This window comes from Alosa pseudoharengus, unplaced genomic scaffold, assembly GCF_046254945.1.
Source record: "Alosa pseudoharengus isolate Yale_2024_CS ecotype anadromous, Long Island Sound unplaced genomic scaffold, YU_APseudo_1.1 YU_APseudo_1.1_scf_7, whole genome shotgun sequence".
In the NCBI taxonomy this organism is placed as follows: domain Eukaryota; kingdom Metazoa; phylum Chordata; class Actinopteri; order Clupeiformes; family Clupeidae; genus Alosa; species Alosa pseudoharengus.
Window position 1 is genome coordinate 21693543 of NW_027468859.1, and position 16304 is coordinate 21709846.

The 16304-nt window shown below is 45.5% G+C and overlaps 1 protein-coding gene across 3 annotated transcripts in view; it reads right to left on the reverse strand.

The window, feature by feature from the left end:
• Window positions 1-296: 296 nt before the first annotated feature.
• Window positions 297-16304, reverse strand: part of flrt2 (fibronectin leucine rich transmembrane protein 2) — a 31778-nt gene continuing 15770 nt past the window's right edge. The window contains exons 1-2 of one of the 3 annotated variants that reach the window (XM_076271750.1): window positions 9625-9710; window positions 297-6620 (exon numbers count right to left, since the gene is read on the reverse strand). In XM_076271750.1, coding sequence (XP_076127865.1) covers window positions 4147-6141 — 1995 coding nt within the window. In that variant the 5' untranslated portion in view covers window positions 6142-6620; window positions 9625-9710 and the 3' untranslated portion in view covers window positions 297-4146. The other 2 variants (XM_076271748.1, XM_076271749.1) reach the window with 2 other exon arrangements.

The window sequence follows — 16304 nt, forward strand, 5'->3', positions numbered from 1 at the left end:
TATTTTGGGCAGAGAATAGACTGCTTTGTTAATGAAGAACTCAGGCTGCCATGTGGGTGGACCATAGAGAGAAAGGGAGAGCGGGGGAAGAGCAGTTTAGGAGTCTGTAAAGTAACAATGGAAAATGATAATAAAGACTGGCTTCCTCAAATTGAAAATAAATTTCATTCCTGGAGGTCATTTCAGGTGTAATATTTATCCAATTAAAACAACCCAGTTCCTTTGTTCTGTGACATATCACTATCCATAACAAAAGTCTGTTGGGCCATTTTCTGACTTGTTTTAAGAGTAAATAATCAAATCCCATGGCTCTTTTATTTTCAAAAAGTTTCATTTCTGTATTTACATTTTGTGCAAAAACATTTAAAGGTTTCAAGGACTTTACATTGTAAGTTAATTTCAAGGCACATACATTGGACAACAACAACATTTTTTGTCATGGAAACAAAAAAAGGTAACTTTGGTTACTGTTTATGTCAGCGACTGAAACATACTATTTAAACCATTCCAAGAGTGAAAAGCCACAGTAAAAGCAGCGCCAAAGACTCACACATATTCAATCTGATATCTACTGTACACTCCATCGCTCACATAGATTTCATACAATCAGTCAAGAGAGTTGGAGAAGACAGCTAGGTTTGAAATATTACTTTTGCCCTCCACATTTCAACGTTTTTTACCGTACTGAAGCTTTTCACTCTCATTATAATTGTGTCAATAGTCATCAACACAAGAACTGCATGGAAAATGGGCAGTAAAAGAGCAAAAAGAACAACGACACCACAGATAAATAAAAATTTAGCAAAAAAGAACCCCAATATCATCCTAAATTTTTGTTTGCAGAAGAGGTCAATAGGTGGGATAATAATAAGATTAACAGCGGTCAATTCTAGACATTACAGACATTTATTATCACAGGAAGGCTTCTTTTTACCACTTAAAAATTATGGAGGAGAGTGTAACCCATCTTAAGCCCTCTCAGCTCCAGCCATTTAGCACTTTGCGTCAATTGACCCCCAAGTCATTTAGCGTAATTATTCCAATCTGAATCAATGTGCTTTAGGGAGAATTACTCTGAGTCCTGATACAGCAGCAAGCCAACCTTAGCCGTTTCTGCGGGGAAATTACACAAGACCAAGTGAGCCAGTTTGCCATTCAAGGACTTTCATTTCATGAAGGAAAAAATATGGGATAATGTAATGTATGCCAAGTATGCAAAGCAACCATCGAAAATACTATGAGTCATACCTTCTTATTACCATGGATATTCATTTTGTAGAAAGATACAGACATGGTGGTAATCACAACCTTTGTTGTTTCTGCAGTTGTCACGTAATTGCCACGTACTATGTGGGCTTTCTACATTATAATTCCACCACTGATGACCCTTGACCTACAACATTCAAGCCTCTTAATACTATGTAGAGTCCTTGATATAACCACAGTTGTAAATACTGCTTTGTAGAAAAGGTAAGGCAATGAACACCCTTGCTCACCTTTTACAAGGAAAACATTCTTTCAACCCCCCCCCCAAAAAAAAACAAAAAACAAATCTATTATTCACCCCTGTTTGAAACCGGACCAAGAAAGAAAAAATATTTGTGTGCACAACCAATTTCCACCCCTTTCTGCTAAACATCTCAGCTTAGCAGTCCAAATACGTCTGAAAATTCGACGCACAAAAGAATGGTGTCCATTACAGATGAATAATGTGAGGATTTTATTTCAATCCATGTCCCCTTTCTGAGCATAAACAGCAGCAGAGGATTTCACACTCTGCGCAGGTACTTTTGTCAGAGAGTATGAGGCAGGCCGATGAATTGTTAATGAAGTACATATCAGTTAAAAGCCTTTTCAGCCAGAGGCTGTGGTGCGCGTTTGCACAGAGTCCAGGCAGATGAACAGCTAGTCTGGGCTGAGCTCATCTAAAATAGCTTGCGATATACTGTATGTCCGGGAGAGATAACAGAACAAAATGGAAACACTTTGATGACCACAGAAGTGCATTTGGCCCTTTCTTTTACCTGGCATGAACTTTGCAATTAAAAATAGATACCAACAGTTATTTGAAAATCCTGAACATCAGTGAAGAATATACAGCAACACTCCAGGTGCGTTAACACTGGCCTATAGTGGACTTACTAGTCTACCTTTCTGTGGGCAGTCTGACACAATGCCTTTACGTTGAAAAGTCAAGTGTTTGATTAAAGCATAATAATGCACATGAATATTGCTATCACAGAAATCAAAGCTGTGAGAGAAGGCTTGCACTTTCCTCGGTCTAATGTGTAAAGAGGCATGCCTTGGCAGTCGCAGAAAGGGTTAACTTTGTCGATTGGTCTTACTTTCTCTCAGCTTGTGATTCGTCTGCCAAGTGAAAATAACGTCTGCATATTTTTCTCCCTTTTTTGGATGAAGGATTATGAAGAGCAGGAGGGGGCTGGGAATTGTAGCCTGTGCATGACTGTGTGGGCATGTGAAAGAAAGCGAGTGTGTGTGTGTGTGTGTGTGTGTAAGGGGTGGGGGGCAGGTCTTTGAACTAGGCCCTACGAGGAAAGAAAGTCTTGTCAAAGCAAATCAAATCTGTGAGCAACCGTGTATAATAAAGGTTTTTCTTTGTCAGTGTGCACTTTTAACTATGAACAGCCTCCATTTTAATTGCCCTCATGCAGGGGTCTAAACCACTTTCAAACGAGAGAGCTGCGAACCTGTGCCAGGGTGCTCTATTGTAAAGCAACATTTGTAGTCAGTTTCCATTTCACTGTCAATCTGACCTGATGAGTCATTGAAAAAGCTGTCTTAATAACCATGAAATGTAGACCAATTCAAAGATGGCGCGTGCTTCACTGCGTATCTCTTCAAAACTCTTCATTAACTCCCATTGAAAGGGAAAAAAGAGAGACAAGACAGCTCCACAAAAAAATGACCTAATTACTTAATGCTCTAAAAATAATTATGATGAGTGAAGCATAAAAGTAGGGAAATCCATAAAATGTAGGTATGTGTGGGCCTTCTGTCAGATTGATTTTTGAATGGGCAACCACACCAGCCTTGGAGATAATAGTAGCGGAAATCCATTGGTTTAACAATTAACCAACACGTGTAGTGCACTACTAGTTTTAAATGATTTCACATCATAAATGACCTCTAAGCAGTGTGTCATACTCTTAGAATTACTCTTGACGAGGAGTAGTAACGTGCAGCGAGTATGAATGTGAGTATGAAAGAGCATGGCAGAGAGTAGCAGGTTCCCTTGCATCAGGAGAAGAAGGGAATGGATACTAACTATCTGCCTCCTTGGCTGTCCTCTGTATGGGCTGAGGCGTACTGCCCCCTGGTGGCAGATGTTCAAACACATAGGAAAACACATGGCTGAATAAACAGACGGCCGAGGTAACAAACACCTCTGGCATTTTCCCTACCGCATTCAGCATTGTTTGCTCGGCCCCTCTGAGACCTGTGGGCTGCTAGGGAAGTGTGCCCTCACACACTTTCTCTGGTGTAACTTCAACAAAAGCTCATTTCCTGAACAACCATGTGCACACGCGCCCATACACACACACACAGACACACACACACACACACACACACACACACACACACACACAAGCACACGCACATGCACAGAAACACTTTTGTCCGACGCTTTAGGAAAGTGCACTTTTCAATTCTTTTAAGGAGAAGAGGGAAAAAACTAACACCAGGTCTTATTTTCCATGGTAGGCTAATCAGGGTTGTTTGTGTTTCGCAACCACTGTGTTATCTTAACTACTGTTCTGTGAAAGGGTGGCTGTGTTTTAGCACAGAGGGCATATTTTTGCTTCTGTGGTTAGCAAAGTATCCCAGCTCTCCTAGCGCCCAAGGAGAGACCAGCCCGACAGGATTTCTTGAATGGAGAAGCCAGCACACCATGATTGTACAATTCATCTGTACTGTCCGTGAGAGCCAAAACCATGTCCATCCCCTCTAGTTAGAAAATCATTTGTAGTTTCATTTTACTAAGAATAAAAAAGATAGCAGAATTCCACATAATTGTCCACAGTATAAATTACATTGTAGACTGAACTTGGAAATATATATTGTACAGTATATTTTACTACACATTTTTTCTTTAAACAAACAGTTGTAGCATCCCACTGATAATCATCACGTGTGGCAGAATTCCATGCTGGGAACGTTGCTGCTCTTGCAGTATGCTATGCTGTTGTTACTGAGGTGACAATCTCGGAAGCCGATGCCCCCATTAGGCGTGTAGATGGGCTGGATCCGGAAGTCTCCCTTTAAAAGCTGTTCATTGTTCAAGGACACTATCTGAAAGCTGGTTTCAGTCATCTCCAGGATGGAATTATCCTTTTTGGTCCCTGCCTCACAGTAGTCGTCTTTTCTCCGGCCGCGGTTGTATTTCCACTTGGACGACGCCGTCCGGCTTTTCTTGTGCATGTGCCAGCAGAAGAGGCTCAGCAGCGTCACCAGGACGACGAGGACGGCGCCGCCGATGATGCCGGCCAGCAGCAGGGTGGAGCTGCCGTCCTGCTGCGTCGCGGGCTCCGTCTCCGTGGCCTTGCTGAAGGACTTGGTCTTAGCCTCCGAGCAGATAGTGTCCTCGCCCGGCCGGTAGACGTTGAGGGTGTCCAGCACGTAGACGCAGATGCGGTAGTTGGAGCGCGGCTCGAGGTTGGTGAGGGCGAGCTTGCGGCGGTCGCCGGGAACCGTGGTCTCCCGGGTGACGTCGCTCATCAGCGCCTGGCCCATCTTCACCCACGTCACCTTGTAGGCCGTGACGGTGAAGTAGGACGCCCAGCTCACCTCGATGCAGGAGGAGTTGACGATGTGGAAGGAGATCTGTAGGGAGTCCTCGTACGGAGGACGAGGTCCGGGGGGCAGGCCTGGCATGTCTGGCCCTGGGGGGGTTGGCTTGTGAGTTGGGGGGTAGAACATGGTGGAGGTGGGGGACATGGAGGTCGTGGTCTGGGGGGCAGGACGGATGGTGGTGGTTCTCCGAGGCTGGGAGGGGGACGGTGGTGGCTGGGTCGGCCAAGGCTCGAGCTCCGTGCCAGCTGGGCATTGGATGGCATCCAGCGTGAGCTCTCTGATCACCATTCCGCGCACCCTCTCCGGGCTCTGGCACGTGAAGCCGCGGACGTTGATGGAGGACGGCAGGGACTTGAGCCACGCGATCACCCATTTGATGGAGCAGTCGCAGTGCCAGAGGTTGCCGCGCACGCTGAGCTGCCGCAGGCTCACCAGGCTGTCGAACACCCCCTGCGGCAGGGACTGCAGCTGGTTGTTGGAGATGTCCAGCCGCTCGAGCCGATGCAGCCCGGCGAACGCCGTCACCGGGATGCTGGTCATCTGGTTCTCCTGGAGGTTGAGCTTGACCAGCGAGACGCCGGGGAGCATGGGCGGCGGCGCGGTCAGCGAGTTCCGCGCCAGCGAGAGCTCGCGGAGGTTCACCAGCTCCTGGAAGGTCCCGACGGCGATGCCCTCGTCGGTCAGCAGGTTGCCGTCAAGCAGCAGCCGCTGCAGGGTGGTGACGTTCTGGAAGGCCTCCTCGGGGATGTCGGCGATACGGTTCTCGTCCAGACGCAGCTCCTTGAGCTCCACGGGCAGGCCGATGGGCACGCTGCTCAGGTGGTTCTTGGTGAGGAACAGCATCTTGAGGCTGACCGCCTCGCGGAAGGCCCCCTCTTCCACGCCCACCGTGGAGATGGAGTTGTCGTCCAGGTGCAGCTCCTCCAGGAAGGGCAGCTGGGCCAGAGCCGCCCGCGAGATGGTCTGGATGTTGTTCTCCTGCAGGTGGAGCATGAGCATGTTCCGCGGCAGGTTGACGGGGAACTCGTCCAGCTGGTTGCCGTACAGAACGACCGTCTCCACCGAGGCCACGTTGTGCAGCTCCAGCGGGAAGCCGGCGTTGTTGATCTGGTTGTTGTGCAGGTAGAGGGTCTTGCAGCCCTCCTGCACGCCCAAGGGCACCGAGGTCAGGCTCCTCTCGTTGCAGTAAACAAACGTTTTGTCACAGCGGCACTCCACCGGACACGAGGCCACCGGGTAAAACTGCACGTGTAGGCTCAACAACACGGTCAGCCAAAAGCTAAGAAACGAAGGCCAATCCTTATTCCACGGTCCCACCTGAAACTCCATAATGACAGCGACAAAAAGAATGCGTGCCCACACGCCAAGGCAGGCAAATACCAGACGATGAAGAAACCGCAGTAAAAAAAAAAAAAAGGAAAAGAGGGATAGTGAAATGCAATGGCGTACTCCACAGAAGAAGCAGTCCTCTGTTAGATTATGCTAATGTGGTGCAGTTCAAGGGGTTAGAACAGGGAGACTAGGGCTATAATCCTGCTATAATGGCTGGTCCTCAGCTCGGGGATCGGCGGGTCTCATTAGAGGGCAATAGCCCGCCGGCTGGCTCCATCCACGCTTGCTCGCTCTGCTCGGATATCAGGCCCTGCTGGCGGCGGGGTGCATCACATTATGCCCGGGCCCGCTCAGAGGCCAATTTCGAGGGGTGCAGTGCGGCGGGAGCACGCCGCGGTCCTCCGGCCCAGCGGTCACACTCGGATGGGCCCCGGCTGGGGCAGAGTCCCGGGGAGGTGACATTTGGATCCAGGGCACTGTTTCAAACAAAGGAGAGAGTAGAGGAAGATAAGTGTTATTTTCACTTTTTTTTCCCTTCATTCTTTTTTCCACAAATGGTGGCGAGCGTTTCAGGAACAGCTCAGTTCTTTGTGCTTTATATTTCTATATCTGCTTTCTCCTTCCTGGCACACACATTGGCTCTTGGTTGTGTCTTATTCTCTCAGTTCTCATTCTCTCTCTCTTACTCCTACTCTATCACAGAGAACTTCTCTCTTTTACTGTGCACACACACACACACACAGGTTTACACGCTTAATCTATTACTCACTTTTCAACATACATAAACACAAAGACACACAAGCACAAACATTCACACTCAGAGAGAAGGTGTTAGAGAGCGGGGTTGAATCAGATAACCTCATCCTTTCATCTGCCCTTAATTCTTCATATCCGTACACAGACACAGGCAGACAGACAGACAGGCAAGTTCACTGGCTCTCATTTTGTTTCTCACCTTTCAACTCATGCATTCCAACCAATATTCTACCCTTACATCATTCTGTTCAGTCTCTTTGGTTTCACACACACACACACACACACACACACACACACTCACAATTCACATTCACAATTCACAGCCCTTTTTACATTTGTGAGGAAACTCGTACATTAAATATTCAGATCAGTGAGAGCTCCTTCACATCCGTTGTAACTATAATAAAGAGGCCTTTCATTACAGTTACCAGTCAACAGACAGCATATTACAGCACATTTTATCCAGAGGCAGACCGAGTCTGCAGCAGCGAGAACAAAACAGCTAGCGACGATGCATTTAAACTGTGACATTTCACTATCATGGAAATTAGCTTTTAAGGAACCACAAAATGAGATTGCAAAAGGTCTTGGAAAAAGATGGCTAGTATCAAGTGTGGGGAAAAGGTTCTTTTAGTGAAGTGACAAACAAACACTTGCTTATGGGAAACAGAAGCAGCACTTTGCTGTGACTAGTATTGAGTGTATTGCTCGGCTGGGATGCTATGGACCGAGAGCATAATACAAACTAATGCTAAAATCAAATAAGGAAACCAGAGGGCAAAGGGGTTGGTGGTTGTAGGAGGTTGGGTGGAGGGCTATCTACAGACCACCGTGTGACAAACACTGCCTGTCAAATGAAATGGGATTGGAGAATAATTTAGGCCCTCCACCTGCTATAAATGATCGATATAAGCTATTTTTCTCAGCATGGGGGTTTTCGACTGAGCACAAGGCCATGGGATTACGCCAGACATGAGATTCACTGTTAGTTTATTACCCATCACACTCCCAGATGATTGAAATATATTGCTTGTCTTTAAGTGTGCAATTGATCCACTGCACCACAGTTTTATTTCAGCCATTAAGTATGTTATATAAAACCATCATTGGTTTGGATAAAGCACAAAAGCCGAGTAATATGCTTAAACAGTGTGTGTAGACCAGAATTATTGACACTGAATCCCAATCATTTGTCTATCTGAAAGGTGTTACTAATATTAGACCTGGAGTTGTTACATCATGGGCCAAAGACATAGGACTTTTATCAATGATATCAGCATGCAGCTGGGAACACCAGCATTAAAAACAGGTGAATAAAGGCTGTCAAGATGGGGTGGTGCCAAACAGACACAACATGCACAAGATCATATCTTCTGTATATTTATACAGGTTTTGGGTCAGAAAACACCAAAGTTACTTGACACACAGTTTTGTGGACATAATACTAAAGTGCATGGTTTGGTTAGAATAATTCATGCAATGTCAAACAAAAAATTGAGAGAGGCCACTGCCACTGTACAAAATGAACCTATTTAACTTGATGTATGCGCGACTGCATTTGACCCGAGATGAGCAAATTATCCAAGACTGCGGAACAATTGGATTAAAAGTAGATTTCGTATTAAGAGGCCATTAAAACTTTATGAAAGACATTTTGACGCGTTGAAATGCCGACCAGGTGAGCTCAAAAAGCTGCCGTTGCAGGGTTCATTTGAATGCATTTTTACAAAGAGGGATTGTGCGCTGTGCTGTGCATTGACATTGCGAGCACACGTAGAGACTGGTACTCCCCACTGAAGAGAAAAACGCTTTGTAACGCATTGATATAACAGGACAGAAAATCCCAGAAAATATACTTCGAAATATTTAAACATATTTTTTAAAAAATACCCGTTTGTGAGTTTCGCCAACAGTCTTGATATTCTTTGACAATTCCAATCTATCAAGGACCCCATGTTTAATGGAAGCACTATATTTATCCAATACATAGCCTATAAATATATATATATATATATATTCATCTGCTTAGTCCAGTTATTTGCTGCTACAAGAAGATGAAGAGCGTATCTATATTTGCCTGTATAAACTAAAACTTTGGTTATCGTTCGCATTTATCTCTGTAGCCTTTATTACTGTTCAACGGTAGTAGCGTAGACGCAGCTCTCCAACGACCATTTCGCCTCGGGTAGCCTACCTTAGTAAAAGTGATGATATCCGTATCCATTATATATCCCGCAAACAAACACTTTCCGTTTTTCCCTTTTGTCCTTCATACAAACATGGCATTGGTTAGGATGCAATGATCCATCATAACAACGCAGTACAGTTTCAACGAGTCAGTTCCCATCTCCGCTCCAGCCGCTATTTCATCGGACAGCATACTGACTCCGTCCGGGGAGTGCTCTGTCCGCACTTCTCAATCTGCCGCGGTGGCTGTCTCAGTTTCTCACCCTACGGCTCAGCTCCGCGCCCTCTTCAAAAGCCTAAATGTTGCATTAGGAAGAAGAAAGCAGACTAAACTCGAGACATTGACTTTCCCAGTTCGCGTATCCCGACACTGTACGTGCGCACTCGCCAAATCTGCTGCCAAGTACCCGAATCATGACGGATAATATCCAAGTCTTTCCATAAGATTGAATTCACTTCACTGCGAAAACATTTGTGATATATATATATTTTTTCACAGCGATGGACGGAGTAGACAAGTATCTATTGAGTGCTCACCTCTCACTTCTATCTCATGTTCCCTTTCGTTCGCTCTCTCGGTTCTTGATTCTTCCTGCTCTGTCCCTCCTACCCTGAGTAAAGAATGGCTTCGCCAGAGATCAAGAACAGCAGTACTGACACGTAGTTCCTCCCCATCTCAGATCTACTTTACAGCGTATGTAAACGCAGACTTTTCGAGTTTGTGTTGATTAATTTTCCTTGATTATTGATCATTTTTAGCCTATTTTGTAGGTGTTGGCCGGCACTATAATTCTAGTTCTGTAAAACCTGAGTGTGAACACTGATTTACACTGATGGAAAGATGTGGGCGTAGGGCGACATTGTACAAGTGCATAATTATTTGATAGCATATAGCTTAGGGCCATTTATCCCTACAGTTCAAAAACGTTTTTAAAGGAATTACGGTTCTCATAGGCCTACTAGTCATTGAACTAAATGATATTGTCTTGTTTAACTCTCCGTCACAACCAACCTTGATAACACACTGTTGTGGGAAAACTTTCCACTCATGTAACATTGTATGTTATTTCCTTTGCGCGTGTTTGTGACGTTCTCCGTCTTCACCACGGCGAGATGAAACGCCCAGAGAGGCTACATTTAATGTCAACATAAGTGATTTCGCACCACTTGTTCCAGTCACTGTATGGCATATAGGCTACTGAATCAGCATCTCTCTCTCTCTCCTCTCTTGCTTATGCAGACACGGGCACATTGGGTGTCAGCACTGCACACTGATGAGGCCATCCGCACATAATCATATATTTTAAAGATATCGGTTACAGATACTGACACACACACACACACAGAGAGAGAGAGAGAGATTGAGAGAGAGTGAGAGAGCAAATAAGATTTCTGCAACTGACATTCTGGCTGTTTGCACAAACCAGGATGATGTGTTACCTCTTGCGCTCAAAATCTCTCCTGGCGCTTTGTATTGATGCTGTGGTACGCCAAATTGTAATTATATTTGTACAGGACCCTGTCAGCTCTCATGGGGCGAACTGTTGGGCTTTTCTATCAGCTCACCTTTCATGCTGTATGCACAGTGAGCTGAATCCATCGCCGCTCTGTTTCTCTCTCTCTGTCTCTGATTCAGCCACTGTTTTAGCGTAGCCTAGGTTATGAACCCGTTATGGGGGATGGCACAATGTTTACTTCGGCACTTTTAATTACAGCTATGCGCGCGCAGCGGTGGCACATATCTGGTTGGCATGTGACGAACAGCGAGTGGACGGCTTAACGGATGGCCTGCGGCGGAAAAAAATGCCACACGCTGATTACCGGCCTGTGTGATTGGCCGATCAATTTGCAATCATTAGCCGCGGATGACAGAAAAGGGCGCGGAGATCTTCAAACGCCACGCATTCAGATCAGTCTTCCTACCCTGGTGCCCGCGGTAAACAAATTGGACAGGGGTCAAGCGAGTAGAGTCTCTCTAGCCGTCCTCACTCAAGCCTGTACTTATACTGTGCTCCATGGTATCAACTTTCTCAGAGCCGTTTTTGTGACTTTCTCTGTGCCTTTCATGTTTAATTTTATGTGCCAAATACCAAAGATTGACTGCCTCGTCCTCCTCAGTCCACAAAATTTAATTTCTACATAAATCCAGCTGCCATACACACTATGAATTATATATTGGACACATGAAATATGCTGAGGAAATAACCCATTTTTACTTTTTACCCCTCCCACTCTATGGGGAATTGAGAAACAGTCAGAAGTGTAACTGCAGACCAGTAATGCTTTAAATAAATACTTCACAACATTTGAACATTTTCTCATTGCTTCACAAAGCCTTTTTTTTTTTTGCCCGTCAGCCCTGATTTTATGGCCACACTATACACAGAGCTCTTTTTTTTTACTACAGTTCCCCCTTTTATTTCGGTCGGGGGTTGGAGCAGCCACCCCTCATGCAGAGGATATTCATTTTCTGTGAAGAAAGGTATTGTTCTGATCATGGCTCCCACCCCTTGAGTTAATCCCCCATCCCTTATTTGCCATGTGAATCATGTTTACCAGGCTGGTGGGGCACCTGGTTAAAATGTGGGAAACGGACGACTTGAGGCCAGATTAAAGTCCACTCTAACAGCACCCCCTATCCCCCCCTCCACTCCACCAACACACACTCGCTATCACACACACACACACACACATTCACATTCATGCACAGCATAAGCACAAAGATGCACACTCACACACACACACAGAGAGAGATAGAGAGAGAGAGAGAGAGAGAGCGAGAGAGAGAGAGACAGACACACCACCCTTAGGGACACAGTGGCATTAGGGCTGTTGAAAGAGGAAAACGCAGGGCTACCTTCATCATTTTTATTGCTGTGTCTCTCCCTGAAGATATAGCTGTCGATCCCAGAGGACATCATTACTTTGCGCATCTCTCTCTGTCCACACGTCCACATCTGCATGTCATGTGCAAGACCCGACTGCAAAGCCTCTCTTGGTGTGGCGTTTGAAGCCTCCACTAAGACTACCACTGTGATGGACCATAGAGATGAAATATGTGATGATGATGAGGATGATGATAAGTTTAGCATTCATTCTCCACTTGATTAGATCAGACCACTGGAAAATCGCATATAGTTCAATCATTAGCCGTGGTCTGCCAAGAAAACACCACTTTAATCACTTGGCCCGATCCTCTTCAAAAACCTTAAATCATTGACGTTTCAGTTAAGATATTTAAAACGGTCTGTGTGCGAGGATGAGAGCTCTAAATTGTTACAGTGTGGCTTGTGTGGATCTTATCTTATCTTATCTGACCTCGTTTGCACCCTATTTTTCCATTCAGCAGGTTTCAAACAAATCCATGTCACTGTCATATTGTTTGTTACAATAGACCCCCATAGCAGATATTTTAGAAAGGAGGGGAAAAAAACGGTCAAGGTGGTTTCTGGTGGCATCTCTGGTCTTTCCTGACACTAAAAACACACACCATCAACTCATCCACTCAGGGTGTTAAACACTTGTCCATTAAGGCTCATAAAATACATAATCCGGGGCACCTTGCGGTTTACACTAAAACAATAAACCGGTGTTTTAAACTGTAGCTGAGAGGCCACATTATATTGGTCTCCTGGTCATTTAATTAGAACCGCTCTCCACTCATGTAGTGCTTGAGTTATGGGTGAAAATAAATGTTCGGCCGGCAATGGATGCCGCCTCGTTCGTCCGTCAAGCTGTAAAAACAGTGAGTGACAACAAATGAGGCCTTGTTTTTCTGTGGCTGGAGAGGGAGAGAGAGAGAGAGAGAGAGAGAGAGAGAGAGAGAGAGAGAGAGAAGGGAGGATGAGGAGAGAGGGGTCAGAGAGTCACTCAGAGGATGGGCCTTATCCAGTCTCCAATCCTCCAGGCATTTCTTGCGTTTGAAGTCACATCTGCTGTGAATTTCGACCCCCCACACACCCAACCACTCACAGCCGTCACCCCACCTCCTCCACCTACCCTCCTCGGGCTGAGCAGAGAGGAAGTCTTAGTCTGGGGCTGGGGTGTGTGTGTACACGTGTGTGTGTGTGTGTGTACATGTGTGTGTGTGTCTCTTGGGCTTCCCTGGGGTGGCTACCCACCCAGCAGCTGAGTCAGGGTCTGGTTCTGGCTCACTTCAGGCCCAGGTCCGGGCTGCGAGTTGACCAGCCGCTCTCTGAGAACAGCAAAGTCCTGACTCACTAGCCAACTCGGCACGCGGTCGCAGAGCCAAATCCGCGGCTCAGATGGAGGGAGACGGCCGGTGTCTGGGCGTGTCAGGCGGACCATCTCCACGTGACCCGGCGCCGCGGCTCGGACTGCTGAGGTGCTGACATCAGAGGTGGGGAACGAGGCCGCGTTCTTGCTTTCATTAAAGGCCCATTAGCTGTGATGATTATGGAAGGTGCTGCAGAAAATGCAGCACTCAATACTCATCACAGGTGAGCAGTCACCCACCTCCCCCTCTTGCCCGCTACAGTGACACACACACACACACACACACACACACACACACACACACACACACACACACACACACACACACACACACACTCTCTCTATCTCCCTCTCACACATACGGATGCTCTCTTCCTTGCTCTTTCTTACTCTCTCTCTCTCTTGATCACTCTCTCTCTCACACACACACACACACACACACAGACACACCCTAAATTGTCCTACCGCTTCCTCTATACAGCAAAAAAGATCATTCTCTAGCTGCTGTCCCCTGTGAGTAGAGGTATACAATTATTGGACTCCTCTCTCTTGCTACTTTTATTTTGAATAGATTTATTGTATCACCAAGCCTGTTATTAAAAACTTCCCCTACATCTTTGAAATAGCACAAAGCCACTTTTAATTTGACCTTGGCCCCATGAATCAACTTTAACATATTCATCCTTTGACATCTGAAAGAATTTAATTTCTGTGAATCCTACTGCGGGTAACATTGTGTAGGCAAAGGCATGAATTATTAATGCCTATAAATACTGCATTAGTAAAAATAATTAGCCATGCCACGAAAGACTTTACATTGTTATATTTGTTATTTAACATTAAAATGCAATTGATGAATTAGGGGGGGGAAAAAAACTTGGCTTAAGGTGTCAAGTATGTAGGGCCCCTCCGTATATTATGCAGAATAAATTACCTTTGAGCATAATATACAAAGCTGGTACTCACTGCTGGCTCCTCAAATTTTTCAGCAGCATAGTGTAGTAACAGCATGCTGCGCCAAGCACCACAGCTAAGTTTATGGATCATTAATTAATCCTATCAACGGCATGTCAACCCACCACTTTAAAATCAACATCTGCTTCATTGATGCGTGGTAAGGCAAAATGGTGCGCGCCAGGGTTTAGGAAAATTAACACAAAGCGGTTGCATCTATTTAAGAAGTTTGATCATTTGTATGGCCAGAATCTCTGAATACATAAACCTAACATAGACTAAATTATACACAGAGCCTTGTTGCGTCGCCATCAAGCCTCCTTGTTAAGCTTGTCTTGCCGGCTCTAATTTGAATCCAGAATGTGTGTGTGTGTGTGGACGACTTTGCTGGTGAGAACGGATTAGCGCTGTCATGTGAAATTCCCAAATGCTTGGACAGTGCACTAGGTTGTAGTTTTCATACCAAAAGCTCCAGAGGATTAAACACTTTCTCAGAGTGTCTGTTCCTTGAGTATCTGTAATCTTGGAACCATCCAGCTGGTTCCTTTTAACATATATTCTGTACAGTGTTCTCCCACAATTGCTTTAACATGGCACCAGTTAACCTACTCTACCAGAGAGGGACACTCATTTCAATATCAACTTTCCGCTACCTCTGGGTAAAAAAGTACAGTAAATCCATGCCATATTCCAAATATTACTGACTCAATAAAGATATGTAGGTTTTACAAATGAGGAGATTACTTATTTAATTTCTATTTTATTCTTAGTAGTGTTGCTTTTTACCTCAGCCACACATACTAATCGGTACCCACGGCTATGGCTAATTTAATGCTCTTGTTACTTTGGCTTTATCTTGTTTCCTCCTGATCCGATTTCTCCTGATAATTAAGTTAGCATTGCGCTATAAAGCAAGTTTTTTTTTACTTACTAACTTTCTTCCTTTTCTTTCTGTCTTTCTTTTTTTTTATCAGGCGTTGCTATCTCCCCCACTCCAATAAGAAATGTAAGAGCGATCTGCAAATCACATTTTTCCCCCATATGGCTTCGCTCAGGCAATAACCCCAATATTACAATCTGCAGTTCCATCTGGTCAGTGTGGTTTAGCGTTTACCATTTCGCCCATCTCAACTTCCATAGACTGCCACAGATAGTCCACACACACACACACGCACACGCGCACGCACGCACGCACGCACGCACGCACGGAGAGTTTGAAAAACAAGGCTGGCGCTAAAGACTCATCAGGGAAATCACAATCACAGCATTACCCGTGAGTGGCTGTGAGGCAGATATCATGGCTTCTTTCAGAATGCTTGGTATGTTGCAGGGTTTGTGTTTCGCCCGAGTTTTTCCTCCACAGAGAGTAAGAGAGAGTGGAAAAGAGCAAGAAACGATGAGAGAGAGAGAAATGATGAGAGAGAGTGAAAGAGGGAGTAAGACAGAGAGAGAGAGAGAGTAGGCTTGCGGTGAGCGATGATGTAAAAGTCTATTGATCAGAGAGATCGCTTTGGCCTCTTCTACCTCTGAAGCCCAGTGTCTTTGACCATCACTCTCTTTTCTTTTCTCTTTTCCTCCCTCTCTCTCTTTTTCTCCCTCCCTCCTACACTCTCTCTCTCCATCCCTCTTCCCTTCTCTCTCTCTCTCTCTCCTCTTTTTCTTTTTCAGGTGGCACAGGGCCGAAAGCTCGCGTCTGCCACCCTGCCCAGATTAATTGAAGCATAGCGCTGCAAATGAATCACATATGGCTAATATCCGTCCACTCAGACTCACAGGGTGAGGCCAAAAATTACCTATTTTCTGTCAGGAACCGGCTTTATGATAGTACACCATTTCTGCCCACACCTACCCACCTCCTCACCCACCAACTCACCCTTCCTACAGAAACAAAAAAAAAATGAAAGAATAGGACTCAAGGTCAGCCCATGGCCCGAGCCTTTTGTATAATTCATGCTATTCTTTCTTTTTCGCCCTCTCTCCATTTCTCAAGCTCTCACCCCCCCCTTCCACCACCACCACCACCACCC